Raw genomic sequence first — 20,800 nt, 5'->3', positions numbered from 1 at the left:
TCTTTACATGACTGTGAGCTAGCATGCCCTCAGGAATTCCAGTAACCCTGGTGTTCTGCGTAATTGGTATGTTGGGATCAGATAGGGCAGGTTCAGCAACAACCAAAGTCTTCTGCCTATTATTTGGTAAATTGCCTCTACCTGTTCCCATACCCTCCACAATTAATTTATTGTTTTCTACATCTGAGTTTCCTGATGCTACAGCCAAATGCGATTTTAACAACCCACCTAATCTTTCCACTTCCAGAGCCATTATATCTAATTTAGATAACAAAGGTTGCATCAACTCAGTGATTTTTGCCTCTATTTTTCCTTCCAGAGAATGAATTAGAAGAGTAAATAATTCCAGATCAATATTAGAACTGGTTCCACCCATGCCACTACCTTCCTCTGGGTCCTTTTGCACTACCCCACTATTAGAAACTCTGTTACTCTTTCCTGTTCTAGGCTTACAGTTCTTCCCCCCACGCTTAACTTGTACCTTCCTGCACAATCTTACTGGTCTATGGTGGGGTGATGAGAGTGGTATCTCTTCCTCTATTAGGTCAGGTACTATTTCTGGGTGGTCTACAATCTGATCTACATGTACCTGTACTTCAGTAGTTATGACAGCCCCACAGCCCCCTTCCTGTCTATCTGTGGCAGCTACAAACACCAAGGGAGAGGGCAACTCTGCAGATAAGGCAGAATCGTTACCTCGCCCTAGATAAGCTCTGCGGGTATTATTAATTTGATTAACCTTTTGAACAAGATAGTTTTCCATGGAACCAGCCCCCATTACGGGTTTGTTAGTCTTCACCTTAGCCATATTATCAAACGCAACAGTAAACCTTGAAACAGTACAGGTTACCGGCGAATGAAACAAGCGGCTAACTTCTAGTGACACATACAGTTAAACACAATAAAACTCACAATATAGTGAATGAACAAGCTCCACAGCAAATAAGTACAAGGTCCGTGGCCCAGCCCAGTCTCCTCTGGCGGCCACAGAGGGCTCGCCCTTTGCCCGGGCTTAGCCCGGCGCTGCCCGCGCGCGGACCCGCGAGGCGGTGGCTCACGTTGCTTTTAAGCGCCTCCAGGCGCGAGAGTACAGGAGGCGGGTTCAGGTTCCGCTTCCTGTCCGCTGCTAGGGATCCTGGGAAGGGTAGTCCCCCTCCGCACAGCGGCCGCGTTAGGATGGCGGCGGCGGGAGGGAGACAGACGATGGTCGTGACACAGCACCCAGGGGATTAAGCAGGTGAGATAGAGAGTGTTGGCCGCCAATACAGAGTCAGAATGTCGCCCGCTTTGCCAGGGGCTCACGTTGCTTTTAAGCGCCTCCAGGCGCGAGAGTACAGGAGGCGGGTTCAGGTTCCGCTTCCTGTCCGCTGCTAGGGATCCTGGGAAGGGTAGTCCCCCTCCGCACAGCGGCCGCGTTAGGATGGCGGCGGCGGGAGGGAGACAGACGATGGTCGTGACACAGCACCCAGGGGATTAAGCAGGTGAGATAGAGAGTGTTGGCCTCCAATACAGAGTCAGAATGTCGCCCCATTACGAGTCAGGTGCAACAGAACTAACTCGAAGAATTCCACTCTGCCTGATTCAAAGGGGGTCATTTATTTCATACCTGGTTTTTCTGGGCGTGCAAGAACCAGACCTGATTTTACCGTACAGCAATTCTGCAAGGTATAATAAGCATTGGCTGCAATAGCAGCCAAGCCTCATTCACCTCTTTTAAGAGGGAGAAAACATCGGGGCAGATTTACAACTCCCTTGAATCACTTTTGCGCAGCTGTTTTGTCACTTTTTTGTGACGCAGCAGCGGCGTAAACAATGAGCCATGTTGCGTCCCATTTACAACGTGACGCATCTAGGGAGATGCGTCACGTTGTAAAGCCCTGCGCCACAATATACCTGCGTCAGGTATAATGTATGCAGGATGGGCATGCCCACGCAGGACAGCCTAGTAGAAGTGACACAGTGAAATTTACAAGATTTCACTGCACTACTTCTAGGACGACACTGCGTCAAAACCTTAAGCCTGCTTGGAGCAGGTGTAAGGAGTGACGGAGCACAATAAGTATAGGCCTCCCCATGCATTGCTGGAGTTGCGTTGTGCTTGCGACACAACTCCAGCAATGCGTGACTTTTGTGCCAACAGATGCAACAGAAATTCTGACGCATCTGTCAATCCTTGCGCCATGGTGAGCAGTATTATAAATAGGACACATCCATGGTGGCTCAAGGGTTTCGCACGCAGGCGCAGGGAAACGGATGCATCTCTGCTCTAACGCAGAGATGCGTCAGTTTCTTGTAAATCTGCCCCACTCTAAAAAACTCTAAAAAACACTGCTTCCCATTGCATCTAATAATTCTCTAACTCGCTACCTCACCATCCACCTCACTCTACTGACCCTACATACATTTAGCACTTTGTTAAACCGAATGTATTTGGCAACTGTGTATGCTAATACTAAGAGGAAGCAGTCATTCACCATCCCATCAGGTTTAACTTGAAATTGCATGCTAACTGCGAATTTGAATGCCTATTCGCTGTGCAAATCCGCCTCACTATAGTGCACCAAGTCATTGGGGCTTTGGAGTGCAATGTTTTTCATTGTGTGTAGTCTTATATATCGAAACATAAGGTCACCTACTGTTTGTAAACCTCACTTTCTGGATCATAGCGCCACTGATTAGTCACACAATCTCAGTTGATGTAAGTGATTTACTTACTTTAGCGCATTTAAAGCAAGTCACTCTAACACAATAGTGCACAGGTCTCTGACTGGGCGTAAGCTTCACGCCTGGGAGCACAGTCTCCTCCCAGGTTCCTTTCGTGAAGCTCAAGGCCACTTGAATGAGAGTTTAACAGGTTGTAGCCCAGCCTTTGCCATTGTACGCCTCACACCTTAATATCACACTTTGAGGTCACGCATTTGGTGTGGGGTCATTTTTGGGTGCACGGTGGCAATCCTTTATGGTTGTGTATCTCAATACCTGAGTGTGAGTCTCACTTGACATGGAAACTCCTGGCTGTCTCGGTAGTTGTAGTAGGGCTGTGCACAATACCCCCAAATCTCACCACTGAGTACTCTTAGAATTGAGATATCTGCTGAGGTCATGCCAAGGGCCCGGGGTTCATGGGTTAACTTGGCAGAGGGATGGAGTCCAGCAGCTGAAGGAGTTTGTACAGGATGTCAAAACTTTTGCTTGAAGCAAAATACACACAAAAAGGTGTGGGATCTGCTAAAGATGGGCATAAACATGGCTCCTGCTTGCCCTTTCTGCACAGGAGAGAACAAAAAGAGAGAGATGAATGAAACAGAGTGGGAACACAGTGGATGGGAAAGAGGCTCACAAGAAGAAGTGGTGTGAACACTTTGGGAGAATGAAAAAAGACAATGGGGAAAGAGGGTGGGAAAAGAGAATGGAAAGAGACAGCATGTGAACACAAGTGGGGGAAGACTGCAAAGACAGGTAGGGAGCAGCATGTCTTGTGACTTTTGTTGAAACATGGAGGCCTTAGTGCACAGGAGGGGTTGGGACAGTTTCTTGTGTCTTTTATTGAGTTTCAGTAGTAAGAACTAAATACCTGAGATGGGCACATGGCCATTTGGAAAACCCTAAAAGTGCCCATAATGGCCAGGGTTGCTCTTCCCAAGAAGGCAATCCTTTTACAAGGTGCTGTACTAAAAACCTCCGGATCTGGATACCACAGGCATGGTTTTGGTATCTCAATTAGGCCTGGGTACTCCGCTCTGTTTGAAGAGTTTGCGGAGTTTTCGCAACTCCGCGGAGCACGTAGAGTTCTGAAAAACTTAGCGAAGTCGAGTTTTTTTCACGCTTGCACTCGTCAACGTTAAGATTGAACGAGGATAGTCCAACTCTAGACCACCTCTCAATGAGATTTCTCAACGTGGGCGGTCGTGGATGGTCGCAACCGCTCACGTTGAGAAACCTTCCGTTCGTATTGAGGAAGCAGCTGCTCGAGTAGAACATCTACTCGAGTGGCAGAAAGAAGCAGCATCCTCTCACGCTGTGCATGTCACTGATTTTCCAGCATGGGACAAACACACGGAGCTAAAAATCTGCACGAACGGCGCGACCTAACGCACTCCGCCGCTTGCTGAACCCTGCGTAGCCCTGTAGAGTTTTTGTTTTTGGAACTCCTCAAACTCCGTCCAAGCCTAATCTCAATACAGTGCTCAGGCAGGCTATTTAGGACAATGGACGATTGGGGGTATGATAACTGCATTAAAGTGGAGGCCTGGGTGTCCTGGATCTCGAAATGTATTACTTTGTGGCTCAGCTTCAATGACTAGTACAGTGACTAGTTGGGGCGAACTTGCAGAAAACTGTGGATGCGGGAGACCTGAGATGGGAAGGCCCAGTTGTTGCAGTGTGACTGGGGGTAGAGTTTAGCTTGTTACACCAACCTATGCTTGTTGCTATTGTGCCCAGTAGCTGGAAAGTGGCACTCAAAAGATACAGTTACCCTGTGTATGCTTCAGTCCGTCTGCTGATAGGGTTCAACACATAAAGAGGAGGGTGGCAGGGGGTTTAGAGCAAGGCTTCTGCAGCAATGGAGATCTTCAGGGATTGAGATGGTCTAGACATGGTCGTGGATTGTTACTTTGCAGGTGCTTCAGGATTTTTGCACCATGATCGAAGAGGACGGATTGCCTGCCGTGCAATTCCTGATATTCTGTGCACTGGACATGTTGCTGCAACACTTATGGGGTCAAGGTAATCAAGGACCGAACTCCAACGAGCTGCTGCAAATGTTATCAGCGTTTGTGGAGGCAAGAAATTGATCTTGTGGCTTCACTTGCTGTTCTTAGGAATGAGAACTGATAGGTTGCAGCCCTTATGTTCCCAATGGAAAGAAATGATCAGACAGCAATTTCAAGGGAAGGAATGGGAATTGGCACGGGATCATCCGAAGAACGTCTCCAGGAACAGTTATGCAGTTTAATTACTTGCATAAAAGGTATCTCACTCCCCACAGGCTTAATGTCAAGCTGCAGACCGATGACAAGAGTTGCCCTAGGCGCGCTCTGGTAGATGCTGGTTTCATCCATATGATGTGGAGTTGCCCAGTGTTGGTCCCATTTTGGCAGAAGGAGGTGCATGACTTAGAGTGCACATTAAATATGTTGGCCAGTAAAGAAAGTGGGCAACATATTTTTAGACCTGGCCTTAGTATTAGCACGAAGGGATGTAGCATTGCTCTGGTGGTCCCCAGAAGGACTGCACAGTCAGTCAAAGAGGGAAAAAGAGAGCTGGGCTATAGCAAAAGGTCCTATGCTCCGTACGAGGAGTGAAGAGTTCTCCAGAAAAAAACAATGGCACCTCACTAGATGGAGATACCCGGGTCTTTCATGGAATCTACACATCAACTCCGGGGGGTTGACATGCACATTGAGTGGGTTGTTTTTCCTAAGAATGACCTGGAAACCAAATTGTAGGGCCTATTTTCAACGAGGGGCGGTTACACTTGCCTTACATGATGGCGGAAGCTACAACAGAGAAGACGAGTATATTGCTGAATCCAAGCAGATGCAGATGAGACTGTACATATGGGAACGGCTTGGGCACACGTTTTTGTTCTGTTGTAATTATTTGGCTGTTAAACAGGTTTAACAGCACAAATGTTGTACACTGTATAGTTAATGATTCACTATTATATGTACAGTCTTATTTCCTGTGCACTGTTTGTTACTAGATGATTGTCAAAACCCGCTAAAAATATTAAAAAATATATATGTACCTCAGCAGCCTCATGCCAGCGGTGGCTCCCAGGAGGATGGGAGTTTGCTTCTGCTGGTTTCCTGGAATGAGTTTCATTGCCTGGTCAAGACAGCTCCTCAAGCTGGTTCCGGCACCAGGCGGGTTGCTAGCGTAGGATGAGATTCCACCACCTGAAATTACATCAGTACCTGAGATCAATAACCCACTCTAGAAGTCACCAAAACACTCTCATTCGATAGTAGGGCGAGTTATAAAAAATGTATTTGTTTATTTCATTTGGAGTTTGGTGAAGCTTTACTCTACTCCATAGCTAGCAAACCAAAGCAGGACATTTGGGCACATCACTGTTGTGTGCTGTAGTGGAGCAATATATGCACTCACACAACAATACAGGTGAAACCATGTGTCAGCATTTATCAACAGGGCATTAATATGGCTTTAGCTAGGGGTAGCAATTCTACTCCTATATACATTTTTGCATTCACCTTAAAATACTTGGCAATACCCATGATTTAACTAAAAAGAATACATAGCTTTTTAAAAAATAAGCACAACCTTTATCTTTTGGGACTTTTAATAACTGGATGTTTGATTTGTTACCACTGGTTAATGATGTTCTGCAGCCTTGTGTTTTCAGCGAAGATTATATAAAACATTCAATATGACCTGTGGCCGGAGGTGAAATGGCCAGTGATTTCACTTCCTGAAAGACCATCCTTGGAAAAATGGATTCGGATGTCTCGTCTGCTACCTGTATGGGTTTGAAGAAATGATGCAATGATAAAGCATGCCACATTACGTGGGTGAGACCACATCTTCCAAAATCTTGTTTTGACCCAAAAGGGGTCCAAAAACGTGGGGAAAAAGAGTTAGGAATAGGAATTACCCTTTTTGTCAATGGATGCACCGTACTCGTTGTGATTTACGATACGCCCAGACACACAAGTGGGGTTTCTCTGGGTGTCGACCATGTCCTGGCCCAGATGCTGCAGCAACTCACATCGCCAGAATGGGTCAATATGCAAAGCAAAATCTTGATGTTTCCTTGTTGCGTTTTGGGGCCTTTGCTTTCACGGGTTATAGGCCCAGCCACACAAGTGGGTTTATTGTTGTTATTGGGAAAAGTGTAGGAACACAGTATGTGATTCCATTAGCGAGGTCGGCTTTCACTTTTTTTTCTGTGACCATAGCGCACACCGTGTGCTGCTCATTAGAGCAAAACAATCTTCAAACTTTGAACTCGAATAAAGTGATTTTGGATAAGCAAATGTTTCTTTTCCTAGTTCTATGGACAACTTGTTGAAGCCCGCTGTACTGTGAAGGTAGTGCGGTGGATGTCAACATCTTTTGCCCTAAGCAGTAAAAGTCCACCAAATCCATGTAGCCTAATGTCCATTCTTGTTCGACAGGACAACTAGCTTGAGGGATGTGATGGCTACATTTCACTAACTTCTTTATTCCATGATCCTAGGGCACTTCTCCAATCCCTGAAGGCTGCCAGGGCCGTAGACTTCTGGGACTGGTGAACAGCAAAAAGCACAGTGGCCAAAGAAATATGACAGCTGCTTGCCATGGCCATGCACAGCCAAGTGAAAGTTTCAGCTGCCATACATGAGGACTACAGAGGGGATAACAAATATTGAGAAGTACAATGATGGAGGAACGCTGAAACCTCATGTCCTCCAAGACTAATCAATTGTGCCTCCTCACTACGGCTACACTCTGTCAAAGAAAAGACTCATCCTTATGAAAATAGGCACATTTTACCTGAAAGTCAAGGCCTCTTGTTAACCATCCCGCAAGGCCATATAGGATCACTGACTATATGTTGGATTCTGACATTCACTCCCTTCTACTTCATTACAATACCGCCCATAATAAATCTTCTCTCGCACCATTCAAGATCCAGACTATTCTCTCCAACCCATTTGGAGAATCCAGTGTCAATCTCAGAACTTTAAACCTTGATAATTGACTGCCAGTCTCCACATCTCCTCAAGCTGTGGTTACCATATCCCTCATCAAGTCAATGCTTTTGAATTGTAGGTCAGCGGTTAGGCATGCCATGGATATAGCCGACCTCATACTCTCGCAAGATCTGGACCTCCTGATCCTAATAGAAACTTGGCTCACCAATTTGGGACATTCTAGTTCCCCCTGAATATGATATAACCAGATTGGACAGACCTCACAAAGTTGGGGGGAGGCATAGCTTGCATCTCTCGATCAACTCTCACCCTGAGAAATATTCAGACGGCTGCGATGTCCACCTACGCACACCTGGACATCGAAATCTGGAACAATGACGGTTGGAAAGTGGATTATTGCTAGGGGAAAATGTAGGTCTGCTACTGGCAATAAGGCCACTAAAACATTATAGGACTCAGCATAGGTTTCAGAAAATTATTCCCATGCTCAACCCTTGGTAGCTTGGCTGCGAGCAGGCAGGCTTAACTTCAAAGACAGGTATGTAAAGCATTTAAAAACCCCAATTCAGTAAATAATTAAGACACAACACATATTAAAAATCCAACACCAATTTATACAAATAGGAAATATTGCTATCTTTAAAATGACAGCAAAACAACAAAAATCCAATGTAGGGAACCGGATATATGAATTTTTAAAGATTTATCACTTTATAGCACTTAGAAACATATAGCACCATGTTGGAATATCTGGTTGCGATAGAACAGCTCAAAGTCAAAGTTTCAGGCCGACCGCGATGGAGGCCTGAGCGGCTACCCCTTGCAGTAAGTCCTGGTAACAGTTTTTACCTTTGGACTTAGAAACTTTTCTGGAGCTTTTCACCAGGCCATATTCAGTGAGGGTTCTCCGGCCTCGGATTTCTTCTACTCCCGGTCAAACTCTGGAAGTCGGACCTACAAAGATTTTAGCGGGATGGACCGGCTCGCGGTTGAAGGCAGGCGGCTTGGCTGGCCAGGTTGAGTCGGTCCCCCTATGGAGCAGTTTTCCAAAGTTGCTCCAAAGTTCTCCAAACTCCTGGACCTACTTCCTGAAGTTCCCCAAAGTGTCCCAAAGTGCCTCAAACTCACTCCAAGGGTCTGGAAGCTCCAATATGGTTCTTGAAAGTTGAGGACTTCTGTTCCCACTATCCACTTGGACAAAACCCTTACAAATCCACTGGTAATTCTCCAGGTTGAGGATCATTGGTGGTGATGTTCCAGGTGAGCTCTGTTAACCTGTAGCTTGCAGAGAGTCCACTCTTTAGTTCTTTTACAGCAAGGTAATCCACAGGGCTGTAGTTTCAGCTGGTGCAGTCTTCAGAGGGCAGGCTTTAGAATTTTCACCCCAACTTCTCAGCATGGCAACGTCTTGCTTTCTTAAGTTTCAAGCAACAGATCTGAGAGAAGCTGCCCCTCTCAGATACTTATTCCAAGTTCTCTGGGTCATGCAAGAGGTCCCTCCTGACCAATGGGAGCAGGGCAACTCCCCAATGTTATGACCACATCCTGTAGAGTGTGGCATTATTTTGTTCCAGAGTGCACCAAATCCTCCAAATTCATAATGGCTGATTTTCCAGCAGGGAGGTAAGAGTTGGCTAAACACATCCCTAGGATGGCTACTTTCCATAGACTCTCCCCCTTGCGCCTGTGCATTCCTTCCATAAGCCTAGCTCTAGCTGTGGTCAGATGTTTAGAGTTGTAAATGACACTGGTTTCTTCCCTCCTCTTTGAAGACCATGGTTTACTCCTCCTCCTCCTGCCCTGGAATTCCTGTGTAGCAGCACACTGCCCTCCCAGAAGAGCTGGTTAACCACAGGGGCTCTTTATCACCTCTTCAAAGCTGCCTGGCTAATCCACTTAACCCTGACCAATCAGGACAAACCACTTGAAGGCTGAATCTGGACGTACAAACAAGAAAGTCTTATAACCTCTTGTCTGTACATTTTGGAAGAAATTCGACAATATCATATTGTTGGATTTATCACTACCATTCTGGAAAGTCTTTGAATGGAAGTTCTATCATTCTCCTATCAGGAGTTATTAGTTAATAACCTTTTGCCATGTTAACTTATGTGGCATGGGATTTGCAATGTGAAAAATTACTTGGGCCATTTTTCCAGCACCAGGACTTACAAAAACATATTTTATAAGTACTTCGCTCATATCTACAGGACCCCAACCCCATGGGACAACTAGGGGAGACTTTAGAGGCTCTGGATCTGTAGAAATATTGCAGATCCTCCCTCCACAGTGTTCCTAGCATCAAAGTCGAATATGGGCAGCACTTTATCACAATGTGGGGAGTGGAATGTGAAATTTCTTTTAACCCAGGGCATATAAAACTCATTTTTATAAGGGTCCACCTTATAAATACCTGACCCCCCCACCCCTGGGACACCTAGGGGAGACCATGGGGGTTCCTAATATGCCAAAATATTGTAGGTTATCCATTTATAAGAGCCCTAAACACAAAAGTAGAGTTTGGGCACAATTTACTTTTTAAAAGCAGTCATGGAACCCAGGGCTGCTTTTAAACTGACCCCAGGCTTCAGCAGTGCACACATGCAAGTGCAGAAAAGGCTGCTGGCCTCTAAATTACCATGCCCTACTATGTACTAGGGACTTATAGGTCGTTTCAATCCCCCTGGCCTATTATGTACTAGGGGCTTATAGGGTCGATCATGCCAATCACAGGGGTACCCCAACCCATAGTGTACCCTAGTGTATGTAGGTGTTTTCACTGTATTCTAAGTGTTTTCAGCATAGCACTGACCCTGGGCCTGGTTAGGCAAAGCTCTGGGTCAGTCAGAGTCAGTTACCACCAGTACCAGTCAGCATAAAGTTAGGGGGTGCCCAGGGCACAGGATGACTTTGCAACAATGACAAGTTAGTGTGTACTCTTCACACGATCTATCACCGCCCAGGAGAAAATCTTCTATTCATAGAACAAGTAATGGAGACCATAGCCTCCAACTCTGACCTACAACAAAATCATATCTTCCTTGGGGACTTCAACCTATCCTGGAACAATGCTAATGATCCCTTACTGTGCACATTTAAAGCTTTCCTCTCTGACCTAAACCACACACACTGCAATGAACGCTCTGCTTAATCATTGCCAAAGAAAAAGTTATTCAAATGGATGCCATTACTCCCTGTGAGTGGTCGGATCATTATTTGATCTCATTTTTCATCCTGGAAAGGGAGTTGACCTGACATAGTCAACCTCGCAAGGCCAAACAATGTTCACATGACTTAAGAAACATCAATATAATTGAGCTAACCAACATTAGTAATAACCTACTTCGCCTGTCTTCTAACCTGACAAATCTAAATGTCCTTACTGAACATTACATTCACTCCATGAATGATATACTTGACTCAGTTGCTCCAAAGCAACTCAAAAGAATACCCAGGAAACCCTTCAAACCCTGGTTCAGCTGCTCCCTTAATGCAGAAAGACGTAAAGTGAGGCTGGGGGAAAGGTCATTGAGAAACTCTCCCTCTATAACAAGCCTTAAGCAGCTGAGGACGGTGAGAAGCACCTATAACAAACATATCCGTAGTGCCAAAACTGCTCACTTCAGGTCACAGCTCGACCATGCCAAAAACGCCTGTTCGAAATTATTAAACAACACTACCCACTCAACTAATCAACACTCTACACTCAATGACTTAACCCCTAGCAGTGAAGATTTTTAAGAAAGATCGAACAAGATTTACAGTGCAACTCACCAAACACACTGGGCCTGACCCAGTCCTTTGTCCCACCATTCCCATTGTTGAGTTCTCCTCCCTCTGGCTCCATGGTTCACTCACCAAAAAATCAGGCATTATGGAATTCCTTTAATCTATCAGATGATGCTGAGTTACTCAAAACTATAAACTCAAAACCTTCAAATCATTTCAAGGATCTTCTGCCCGCCAAGCTATTTAAAGAACGTATACCCTCCATACTCCCTCTCTGGTCCACGATTGTCCATGAATATCTCCTTCAAGGCAGGATTCATGATTGCCTCAAGACTGGCCAAGTCACCCCCATACCTAAAAAGCCAAATGCATACTCAAATGATCCTAACAACTTTAGGCCCATTTCCAATATCATGACCTAGCCAAACTAATTGAGAAAGGCATTTGCACGCAACTGTATAATCACATTGATCAGTTTCAACTCCTTAAACAATTCCAATCAGGTTTCCGAGTGGGTCACAGTACTTAATCTACCCTGACACATATTACTGATGACGCTCTGAGATTTCTTGACCGAAATGAAAGCTGCCTACTTATTCTCCTGGATTTCTCCTCTGCGTTCGACATGGTCAAACATGATAATCTGATTGATCTTCTCGAAAAAAGGATGGGGTTATCAGGCACCATTTTAAATTGGTTTGCCTCATTCCTACACAATAGATCACAGAGAATCAGTCAACCATTCCCTTTCTAACAACACACCGGTCTCAGGGATCTGCACTATCACTCTCGCTCTTCAGCCTGTACATGGAACCACTTGCTGAAATTCTGAACAGTTCGAACATATATTATCGCATGTAGGCAGACGACACTCAAATATACCTAAAATTTCTTCACCTGACGATATCAACACTCTCAACTCTGTGAGTTAGCTAATGTTGAGTTTTCACAAGGGCAATCACCTTATGCTAAATACCATCAAGACGGAATACCTCCTGATTGCACCCCACAATCATCCTACCCCCATTCAATACTGGCTCAAAAAGCTAACGGCCCTTAATTGCACTCCACATGTTGTGGATTCCACCAGATCTTTAGGCATAACGCTGAACAAACACCTTTGCATGAAAGACCACATCAGTGAAACAACTAGAGGAGTCAATCATGTTATGTTTTGTCAGCCGATTTATAGAGCGCAACGTTTAACCGGAGGTGTCTTGGCGCTATTCCTGCAAACAACTGTAAGTCAACTTAAAACGAGAGCCTACTGATTAAAAAGCCATGTCTTTAAACTTTTTCTGAATTGGAGAAGGGATGGGGCTGCCCTTAGGGGTAGCCGAAGAAGGTTCCAAGCTCTTGATGCTCTCACTACAAAACTGCTTCCTCCCCATTTTCCTTTTTCAAATCTGATAAAATTGACTTTAAAAGCACCTAATGATCTTAAATTTCTAGTGGGTATCTACCAGATTAGTGTTTCTTTCAAAAACAGATGTCCAGAGTTATGAAGAGCTCTGTAGGTAAGACAGAGTGCTTTAAACGTGATTCTGTGTTTGACCTTCAACCAGTTAAGGTCTTTCAGTGCCTAGGAGGCAGATTGGTATCTGGGGAGTCCCAATAATGACCTAGCTGCAGAGTTTTGTAAAAGTTGCAGTTTGTTTAAATATTGGGCCTATAAGCCATTGTAGAGACCGTTACAATAATCGATTTGTGATAAAAACAAGTGTGGAGATAATTGATTTCCGAACTGCAATAGGGAGGAAATACATTATTTTCTTTAGAATTCTACGCACATTGTATGATGACGAGATTACTGCATTAACTTGCTTACCTAAGCTTAGGTGATCATCTAAAATAACTCCCAAGCTCTTTGCTTTGCTAGCTGGAATAGGGAGGGGATCCAATTCGACCGGCCAGCAAGAAGCTGACCAGAAGTTTGGATTATTCCCAACCAAAATCACCTCTGTTTTCCCCGCATTAAGCTTGAGACAGTGTTTATCCATCCAAATGTTATTATGTCTCATGCATTGCTGAATGCGATGACTCATCTCATTGGAAGTGTTATGCATCGAGCACACAATTTGTGTGTCATCTGCGTAAGAGGTCAAAGCAAAGCCAAAAGATTGAACCAATGGGGCAAGTCCTCGATATAAACATTAAAAAGGGTAGGGCTCAGCGAAGATCCCTGAGGAACTCCACAGGCAAAAGTAAAAGAATTGGATGTGTAGGCATCGATATTGATCGTGTTCTACCTGTTTGAGAGGAAAGGAGAGAGTAGTTTTAGGGCAAGATTTTTAACACCAATATCTTCCAAACGGCAGATCATAATGGAATGATCCATCGCATCAAAGGCTGCAGATAGATCCAGTAGAATCAAAGCCGCTGAACCACCACCATCCACGGTGAACTTGAGTTCATCTGTGGCCTTGATCAGAGCCGTCTCAGTACTATGCTCCGATCTGAATCCAAACTGAGTGGGATCCAAGCAGTTAGTATCTTTGATAAATTGATTCAATTGAGAGGTCATGATCTTTTCTGCTAAATTTGTGGGAAATGGGAGTCTCGAGATAGGTCGATAGTTGGCAGGGTCCTCTTGGTCTAAATTAGATTTCTTCAGGAAGGGCAGAATGAAAAGTTTTTTCCAGCAAGAAGGAAAGATGCCTGTTCTAAACATGTTATTAAAAACATCAGTAAGATTTGAAGCAATGATATCAGGGACAGTGTTTGAGAACTTAGGGTGGACACGGATTGTCTGGAGAGCCAGAGTTAGTGGTGATAATAAGCTCTTCAGTTTGAGCAACTGAAATAGGGCAAAATATATTGGAAGGCGCCACCATGTTATCACTGGTAGATTGAACTGCTCTAATAGTGGGATTGCCAGAATGATTGAATGAGTTAAAAATTAATTCAATTTTGTTCTGGAAATGTACTGCAATCTTATCACAGAAGATTGGTTAACCCAGTCACTTTTAAATTCAGGTTGTTTGGTTAGTGTGTTGATCACCTTCTAGAGTTCTTTCACCGAATTCTTGGCAGATTCAATTTGTGATGAAAAGAACGTCGTCTTTACTTTTACGACAAGTGATTTCTATTTAATTAAGGAAAGCTTATAATTTTCTTTCTCCAAAGAGTCGTATTGTGCCCTCCATTTTCGCTCTAAGGGTCTGCATCCTTGGCATTCCAGCCTAAGAGCTTCTGAAAACCAAAGAGCGGAAGGGCGAGTCCTACCTTGGTGAGCCTTTTTTATAGGTACCACTACAGAGAAGGCTGCATGAAGCCAGTTAGAATAGTTCTCTGCCCCTTCGTCCAGGTTATCCGCTGATAAGGGGAAGGAAGAAGATAGCAGTTGCTGTAATTGATTCTGATCAATATTGGACCATGCTCGATATTGGCCTGCGTAGGGCCGCTTCTTAAGAACGGGGTCGGCCCCAGGACAGTTAATCGTAAAAACAATTGCTAAATGATCAGATCAGGTAAGAGGAAATGTTTTGATGTTGGAAATTTTCCATTGTTAGAAAAGAGCTAGTCAAGTTTATGTCCCGCAATATGTGTTGGCTCATTTATAAGTTGTGGAAGATCAAGAGTTTCCATTAGTTCTGTTAAAGCATTGGTATCTCTGTCCTCCTTCTGATCTAAAGAAAAGTTCATGTTTCCAAGAACGGTGAAGTCAGAATTGCTAATGTCTGCTTCAAGAAGACAGCTGATAGAGCTTAAAAACCCAGACTTGGGACCAGGCGGGCGGTATATAAGAGAACCTCTGAAGGAGTATTTTTGTAAGCTCTATGTTAAATGACAAGGCTTCACAATAGTCAGCTTGTATTGTCATGAACTTAGTCTTAAGGTGATCTCTATAAATGACAGCTATCTCCCCACCTTTTTTCAGCAGATGATCTTGTCTGTGTAGGCGATATCCAACGGGAGTAGTAGAAAGCAGATCTGGCATGGATAAATCGGTTTCCATTATAAACATAATATCGGATTCATGGCAGTCGATACATTCTGCAGTTTCTAATGCATGTTTTACTAGGGAGCGAGCCTTTATGAGCGTGCAATTAATCACATCAAGGTTAATTTTCCGGCTGACCTTATGATAGGAGTCAAGAGTTTTAGGGAGAGTGAAAGGGTCTACCAGCTGAAAGCCGAAGAATTTGCAGCTGTCCTGCCCCTCTAAGCGAAAAGCGGGCATATCCATATGCTTACAAATAGGATTAACTTTGTTAAGATCTAGAAGTTCCTTGACTTGAGAAGGATAATCTTGCCTTGAAATCTGGGCAAAAACCAGCAATCATCAACTCAATACTTTAAGGAAAATCAAACCGTGCCTGCCCCCGAAGATATGCAGTTAGCAGTCCAGCCCCTTGTTATCTCCAGCTTTGATTATGGAATTGTGACTCTGGCTGGGCTTCCCAAAACTAGTTTGGTCCCTTTAAGGGCTACCCTGAACACTGCTGCCAGACTCATCACAGGTTCTAGAAAACGCTATCACATCAAGTTGGACCTAATTCAACTCAAGTGGCTACCTCTTGAAGCAAGGATTCCTTTCAAAATAGCCTGCCTAACACACAAAGAGCTGCACTACAACACTCCAGTCGACCTGTCAAAAAAACTTGAACTATCTGGTTTGAACCGAGCCCTAAGAAGTTTGAATAATCTACTGCTGAAGCCTCAAAAATTCAACAAAAAGAGAACTTACAACCAAACCTTCTCTGGTCTTGCTCCAAGAAGATGGAACTCTCTTCCTCCCGAAATCAGAACTAACCCCTCGATCGTCACATTCAAAAAAGAAGTCAAAGGAATAATAGTCCTGAAATCACCCAAACAATCTGTACTTCCTGTTTACTGCACTGTTTTGTAATGTCCTACAATGCATTTTATACTACTGTGTACCTCCCATTACATGGGATATTCTTCATTCTTCTCCTGGTTAAATTGCTTGCTTTCATGTACAGCGCTCTGATACCCTAATGGGTCATGTTCGCGCTATAAAAAACCTTTCAAATAAATAACGGAATTTAAAGGAGAGAGGTTCTAGAAAAGAAGAGGAGAAGGAGAGAAAGAAAGGCACGTAAATATAAAAAGCAAGAGAGAGCAGGAGAGCCGGTTAGGGGAAGATAGACAGATTCAGCGGCAAACAAAAAGGGGTAGTGGGGGAACGGGAGGGAGAGTCAGTGGGGAAAGAGATTAGGCGATGTGGAGAGAAAAGAGAATAAGGGAAAGCCTGATGAGCAAAATGAAAGCTAGATACACATGGATGGATACATGAAGTTGTATTGTGGAATGCTGATTGTGTGTTTTTTATACGTACCGTAAAAAGTCAGGTTTTCCTCCAAACAGAATCACACCAATTATGACCAAAGTACCCAAAAACATTTTGGGCCTCATGTAGGTAGCCCAATACCGGTCGGTAACGGCCGATTTTCGGTAAATATACTGTTACCGACCGGTATTTAGGCTTTTGAGATGTAGGGGGATCATTTCTGTATTCGGATTTTACCGAATCGGTAAAATTACCGAATCGGTAATTTTACCGATTCGGTAAATACCGAATACAGAAATGAGATGTAGGGGGACTGTGTGGTGGGTGTGGGGATTCGTTATTTACCACCAACTAATAGTTGGTGGTAAATGACGAATATATGTGAAAATGCATTTTTGTGCACTGTGAGGTGTGCAATGTGGCAGACATACATGCCCCTAGGGCATGTATGTGCGCCACATGTGCACACATGGACGAATCAGGGGTGCAACAGGGTGTCAATGTGACACCCTGCCACCCTTGAATGTGCTCCCCCCATTACCGAATCGGTATTTACCGATTCGGTAATGAGGCATACCTTCCCATTGATTCAATCAATGGGAAGGTATGCCTCATTACCGAATCGGTAAATACCGATTCGGTAATTACTGGCTTACTCCGATTCGGTAACATTTACCGAATTATTACCTACATACACTTTACCGATTCTTAAATACCGAATCGGTATGATTCGGTATTTTAGAATCGGTAAAGTGTATGCCACCTACATATGGCCCTTTGTGTTTTAAAACACTACCATTTCCCTACAAATATTTGGGAAAGAATTCACCTGTAGTGCACAGCGATAATGTTTGGTCATAGCTGAGAGCCATACCCACTAATAATATACCTCTGGTTACAGGCCTGACTGGGATGTCAAAAGTAATGCCATTTGCTATCCTGAAGGACACTGTTCTATCCGACAAACTCTAGATCAGGCTCTTGTTCTAAACAGTGATTATCCATTTTGAACATGGAAGATGGTGGGTGAACCCTGCATTGATGAGTATTTTCAATCAATGGTCATTTAGAATACTTCTTTTCTTTCAGGCAGTTAAGTCCATTTTAACATAAACTCTTATTTTGCTTATAAGTTACAATATTGGTTCTGCACTTTCTTCTAGAGAGTTTTATTCAGTAGAAATGGAAAGTCTGTAGAATCTTTGACCATCTCTGGGGAAGACACATAGGAGCCTGATATACAGTTCAGTGGATAAGGTTCTCTATCACAAACGGGACTGTCAGTTTTCTGGCAGTGCCCTTGCTGGTTCTGCCATTGGAAAACGTACTCTGAAGGCCCAATTGAGTAGGGGCCATGGAGTAAGGACATCAGACTGCCGCCCTGTTTAGAGCAGGTGGTCAGATGCCTTTTTATTCACTCCATCATTTCTAGGAAAAAACCTGGCGTTCATAGACAGAAAAAACCCACACCCTGGAAGAAAACTCCAAGAGTGTCAGGGTAGTAATTTATTTGGCTTTCATAAACAAACTCCTCGTTGTGAAAACAAAAAAGTCTGGTGTGCGGCACCAAACTTTCAGTGGAGCTGCAGTGGCAGTAGCTCTTCTGAAGGCACAGAGATCATCACAGAGCCACCGTTGATATTGTAATTTGGCAGGCGTTATTCAGGCTGGGGTGGAGAAAGAGATGACCTCTGCCACCCTGACTGAAGTTGATTGGCTTGCCAGTGTCAAAATCAGAATCCCTTTCAGAGGGCCACGGGGCAAGCAGGGGTGTCCGGGCCGAACCGTGGGAGTTGAGGCCTTAGACCCCTGATGTCCCAGGGCATGACCTACTAAGGATTCTGAGCAACTGGGCCAAGATCTTCTTCAGAACTTGACTCTGAGAAACAGAGTGGTATGAGCAGTCAAAGGCTCCCTGAAGGGGAGTGAACACAGGCTTACAAATTAAAATGCGTAGAGCAATAAATTAGTGTCCAGCTAAATGTTATGGAAAAAGAGAAGCATTTTATTTCTACAAAGGAAGAATACGACATTCACAAACAACTACACAGTCCCCCTGAGGTTACGGCTCTAGTGTTTTGTCAAGTGAATCCCTGGGTCCACTCCTTCCTCGTTTCTAGCGGTAGTGGTCATTCTCCATTTACTTCAGACAACATCCAGGGTATACCCCACTAGTAATCCAAGTCTCAAGAGTCCACTATGACTCTATTTTAAAGTCAAGTGCTTCAGCACTGCAGCGCTAACTAGCAGTAAGCTCCCCTGAGGCCGACTGGCCCAAAATCAGTCTTTCTTGCATCTAGCAGGATCAGAGTGACTGGAGTTCCTGAGTGCACCTCTTCTGAGGGTGCTGGAGTGGCAGCAGGTGATTCAGGTGAGATCGCTGCATGAAGCGCAGACGGGTTGCACTCAGCGGCCATGGAGTCCTCACATGTAGTCACACCTTCTCAGAGACCGGAGGTTCTCACTGCCTCCTCTTGCAGAGTTAGGGGTATATTTATGAGCCTAACTGTGTCGCTCTTGCACCACACAACATGGTGCAAGAGCGGCACAACTTAAAAATGAGATTTATGAAGTCATGCAAGGCCACCTTACATGGCCCTGAGAGGCTTAATTAATCTCAAGCAATGCACCGCAGTACAAATCGCTGCATTTCATTGCTCTGTGCCAGGGAGTGGTTTCCAGGGGTGTTGTAAGGGTGTTCCCGTGCAACGTCCGTGGATTTTGATGCATTCCCTGATTTACCATAAATGGTGGATCTGGGAATGTGCCAAAAACCTACGCTTGCCTAGGTGAGGCATAACAAGGAGAAATATCTTTATTTCTCCTAATTTTCAGGTCGAGCGCGAGCCAGCGCTCAAGTGCTGCTCTGTGAAGAGCTGCGGTAGTTCAGTACAGGGAGAAGCTTTGCCCACTCCCCCGCCCTTAATTTGCATTGTCTTGTGTTTTTGTCCTTTGTAAATGCTGTCTTCTGATTCATTATGAGGCTTGTTAGTCCCTCCTTAGCACAGCCATGTCCTTATTTGTATCCTCCCATGGCTACTGGCCTCTTTGCTTGGCTGTTACATGGGGCGTGTACTATTTCCTTTACTCAATTTCTCCATTAGGCGGACAACGTGCTTCGCTTACATTTAGCGGCCACACCCGCTTTCACTTTTGAAACAGCCTGGATAGTGCTGCAGTAGGGGCGGCCGGTGCGTGGAATGCCAGTGGTGGACCGCTTCCTCTCCTTGGCCGAGCTGGGACGGAGTTGGGGGGGCTGCCGACGAGGAGCCGCCGCTTTGTCCAGTGGGTAGCCTGGCCGCCTGGTCCTGGGAGCTGCCGGAGATCGTCCGTGTGGTGCAGCTCCTCTGGAAGTCCAAGGATGTGCTGCAGGGCCCGAGGCCCAGGGAGCAGCTGGAGCTGGAGCCGGAGTCCGCCGCAGGAGAAGGACAAGGTAAATGCCGCTGACCGCAGCCCCAGTAGTGGGCCAATCGGCGGTCGGCGCCTTAGTGCCCCCGGGGCACCGGTCACCCCTCCCCACCACCTCCCATAGGGAGGGGGCGGGGACGCCGAATTGAGCCCCCCTCCTTGGGCTGGCCGGAAGTGACGCGCAATGCGTGTCACTTCCGGGCCTTGGTGTGAGGGGGAGGCTATTTAGCCTTCCCCCACCCTCCTGGCGACCTCTTTGTCGCCCACCTCGCCATTTGATCGGTCGCAGTCTCCGGCAGTATCGGTCGTCGTCCTCGCCGTCGCTGCGATCCCGGCCCCAACGTCATCTTACGGTTCTCAGGAACAACGGTGAGTCTTGCTCTACCCACTGGGTAGGACGGCTTGTGGGTGGTATAGTGGTTATATAGCAAGTGTGCGGTCGTTCAAAAGTTTGGTAAACACCACGTAGAGCCTCATGGCGTCAGGGCATTATTGACCATGCAGCATTCGCAGCATTCAGAATAGGGCCGGTATTTGCACCAAAGTTTACGGTTGGTTCCCACAGACTTGTCTGCCCCCAAGGTTATCCTCTAGGGGTTAGAACTCGAGACTAAGGGGGCATCTCCTGCTTCGGCGTTACAAATACGCGATAGCTACGCTGGGGTGGAGTTACCATGCTGGTCCTGCCACCACTGGGTTCCCCCCAGGCGATGGGATCAATCTAGGTGGGACCACGAAGTCTGCGGTT

The 20,800-nt window shown here is 45.3% G+C and overlaps 1 protein-coding gene across 5 annotated transcripts in view; it reads right to left on the bottom strand.

Moving 5' to 3' along the window:
• LOC146868499 (ectonucleoside triphosphate diphosphohydrolase 8-like) overlaps positions 1–20,800 on the bottom strand; it is a 465,720-nt gene that overhangs the window by 138,419 nt on the left and 306,501 nt on the right. For all 5 annotated transcript variants that reach the window (XM_085610684.1, XM_085610701.1, XM_085610693.1 and 2 more), the window contains one exon: positions 5,753–5,903. In XM_085610684.1, coding sequence (XP_085466810.1) covers positions 5,753–5,903 — 151 coding nt within the window. The remainder of the gene's footprint in view (positions 1–5,752; positions 5,904–20,800) is intronic.

The sequence above is a fragment of the Triturus cristatus genome, chromosome 1_2 (assembly GCF_964204655.1).
Source record: "Triturus cristatus chromosome 1_2, aTriCri1.1, whole genome shotgun sequence".
NCBI classification, from domain to species: Eukaryota; Metazoa; Chordata; class Amphibia; order Caudata; family Salamandridae; genus Triturus; species Triturus cristatus.
The sequence above is the reverse complement of the archived record's forward strand: the minus strand, read 5'-3'. Positions and strand labels throughout refer to the sequence as shown.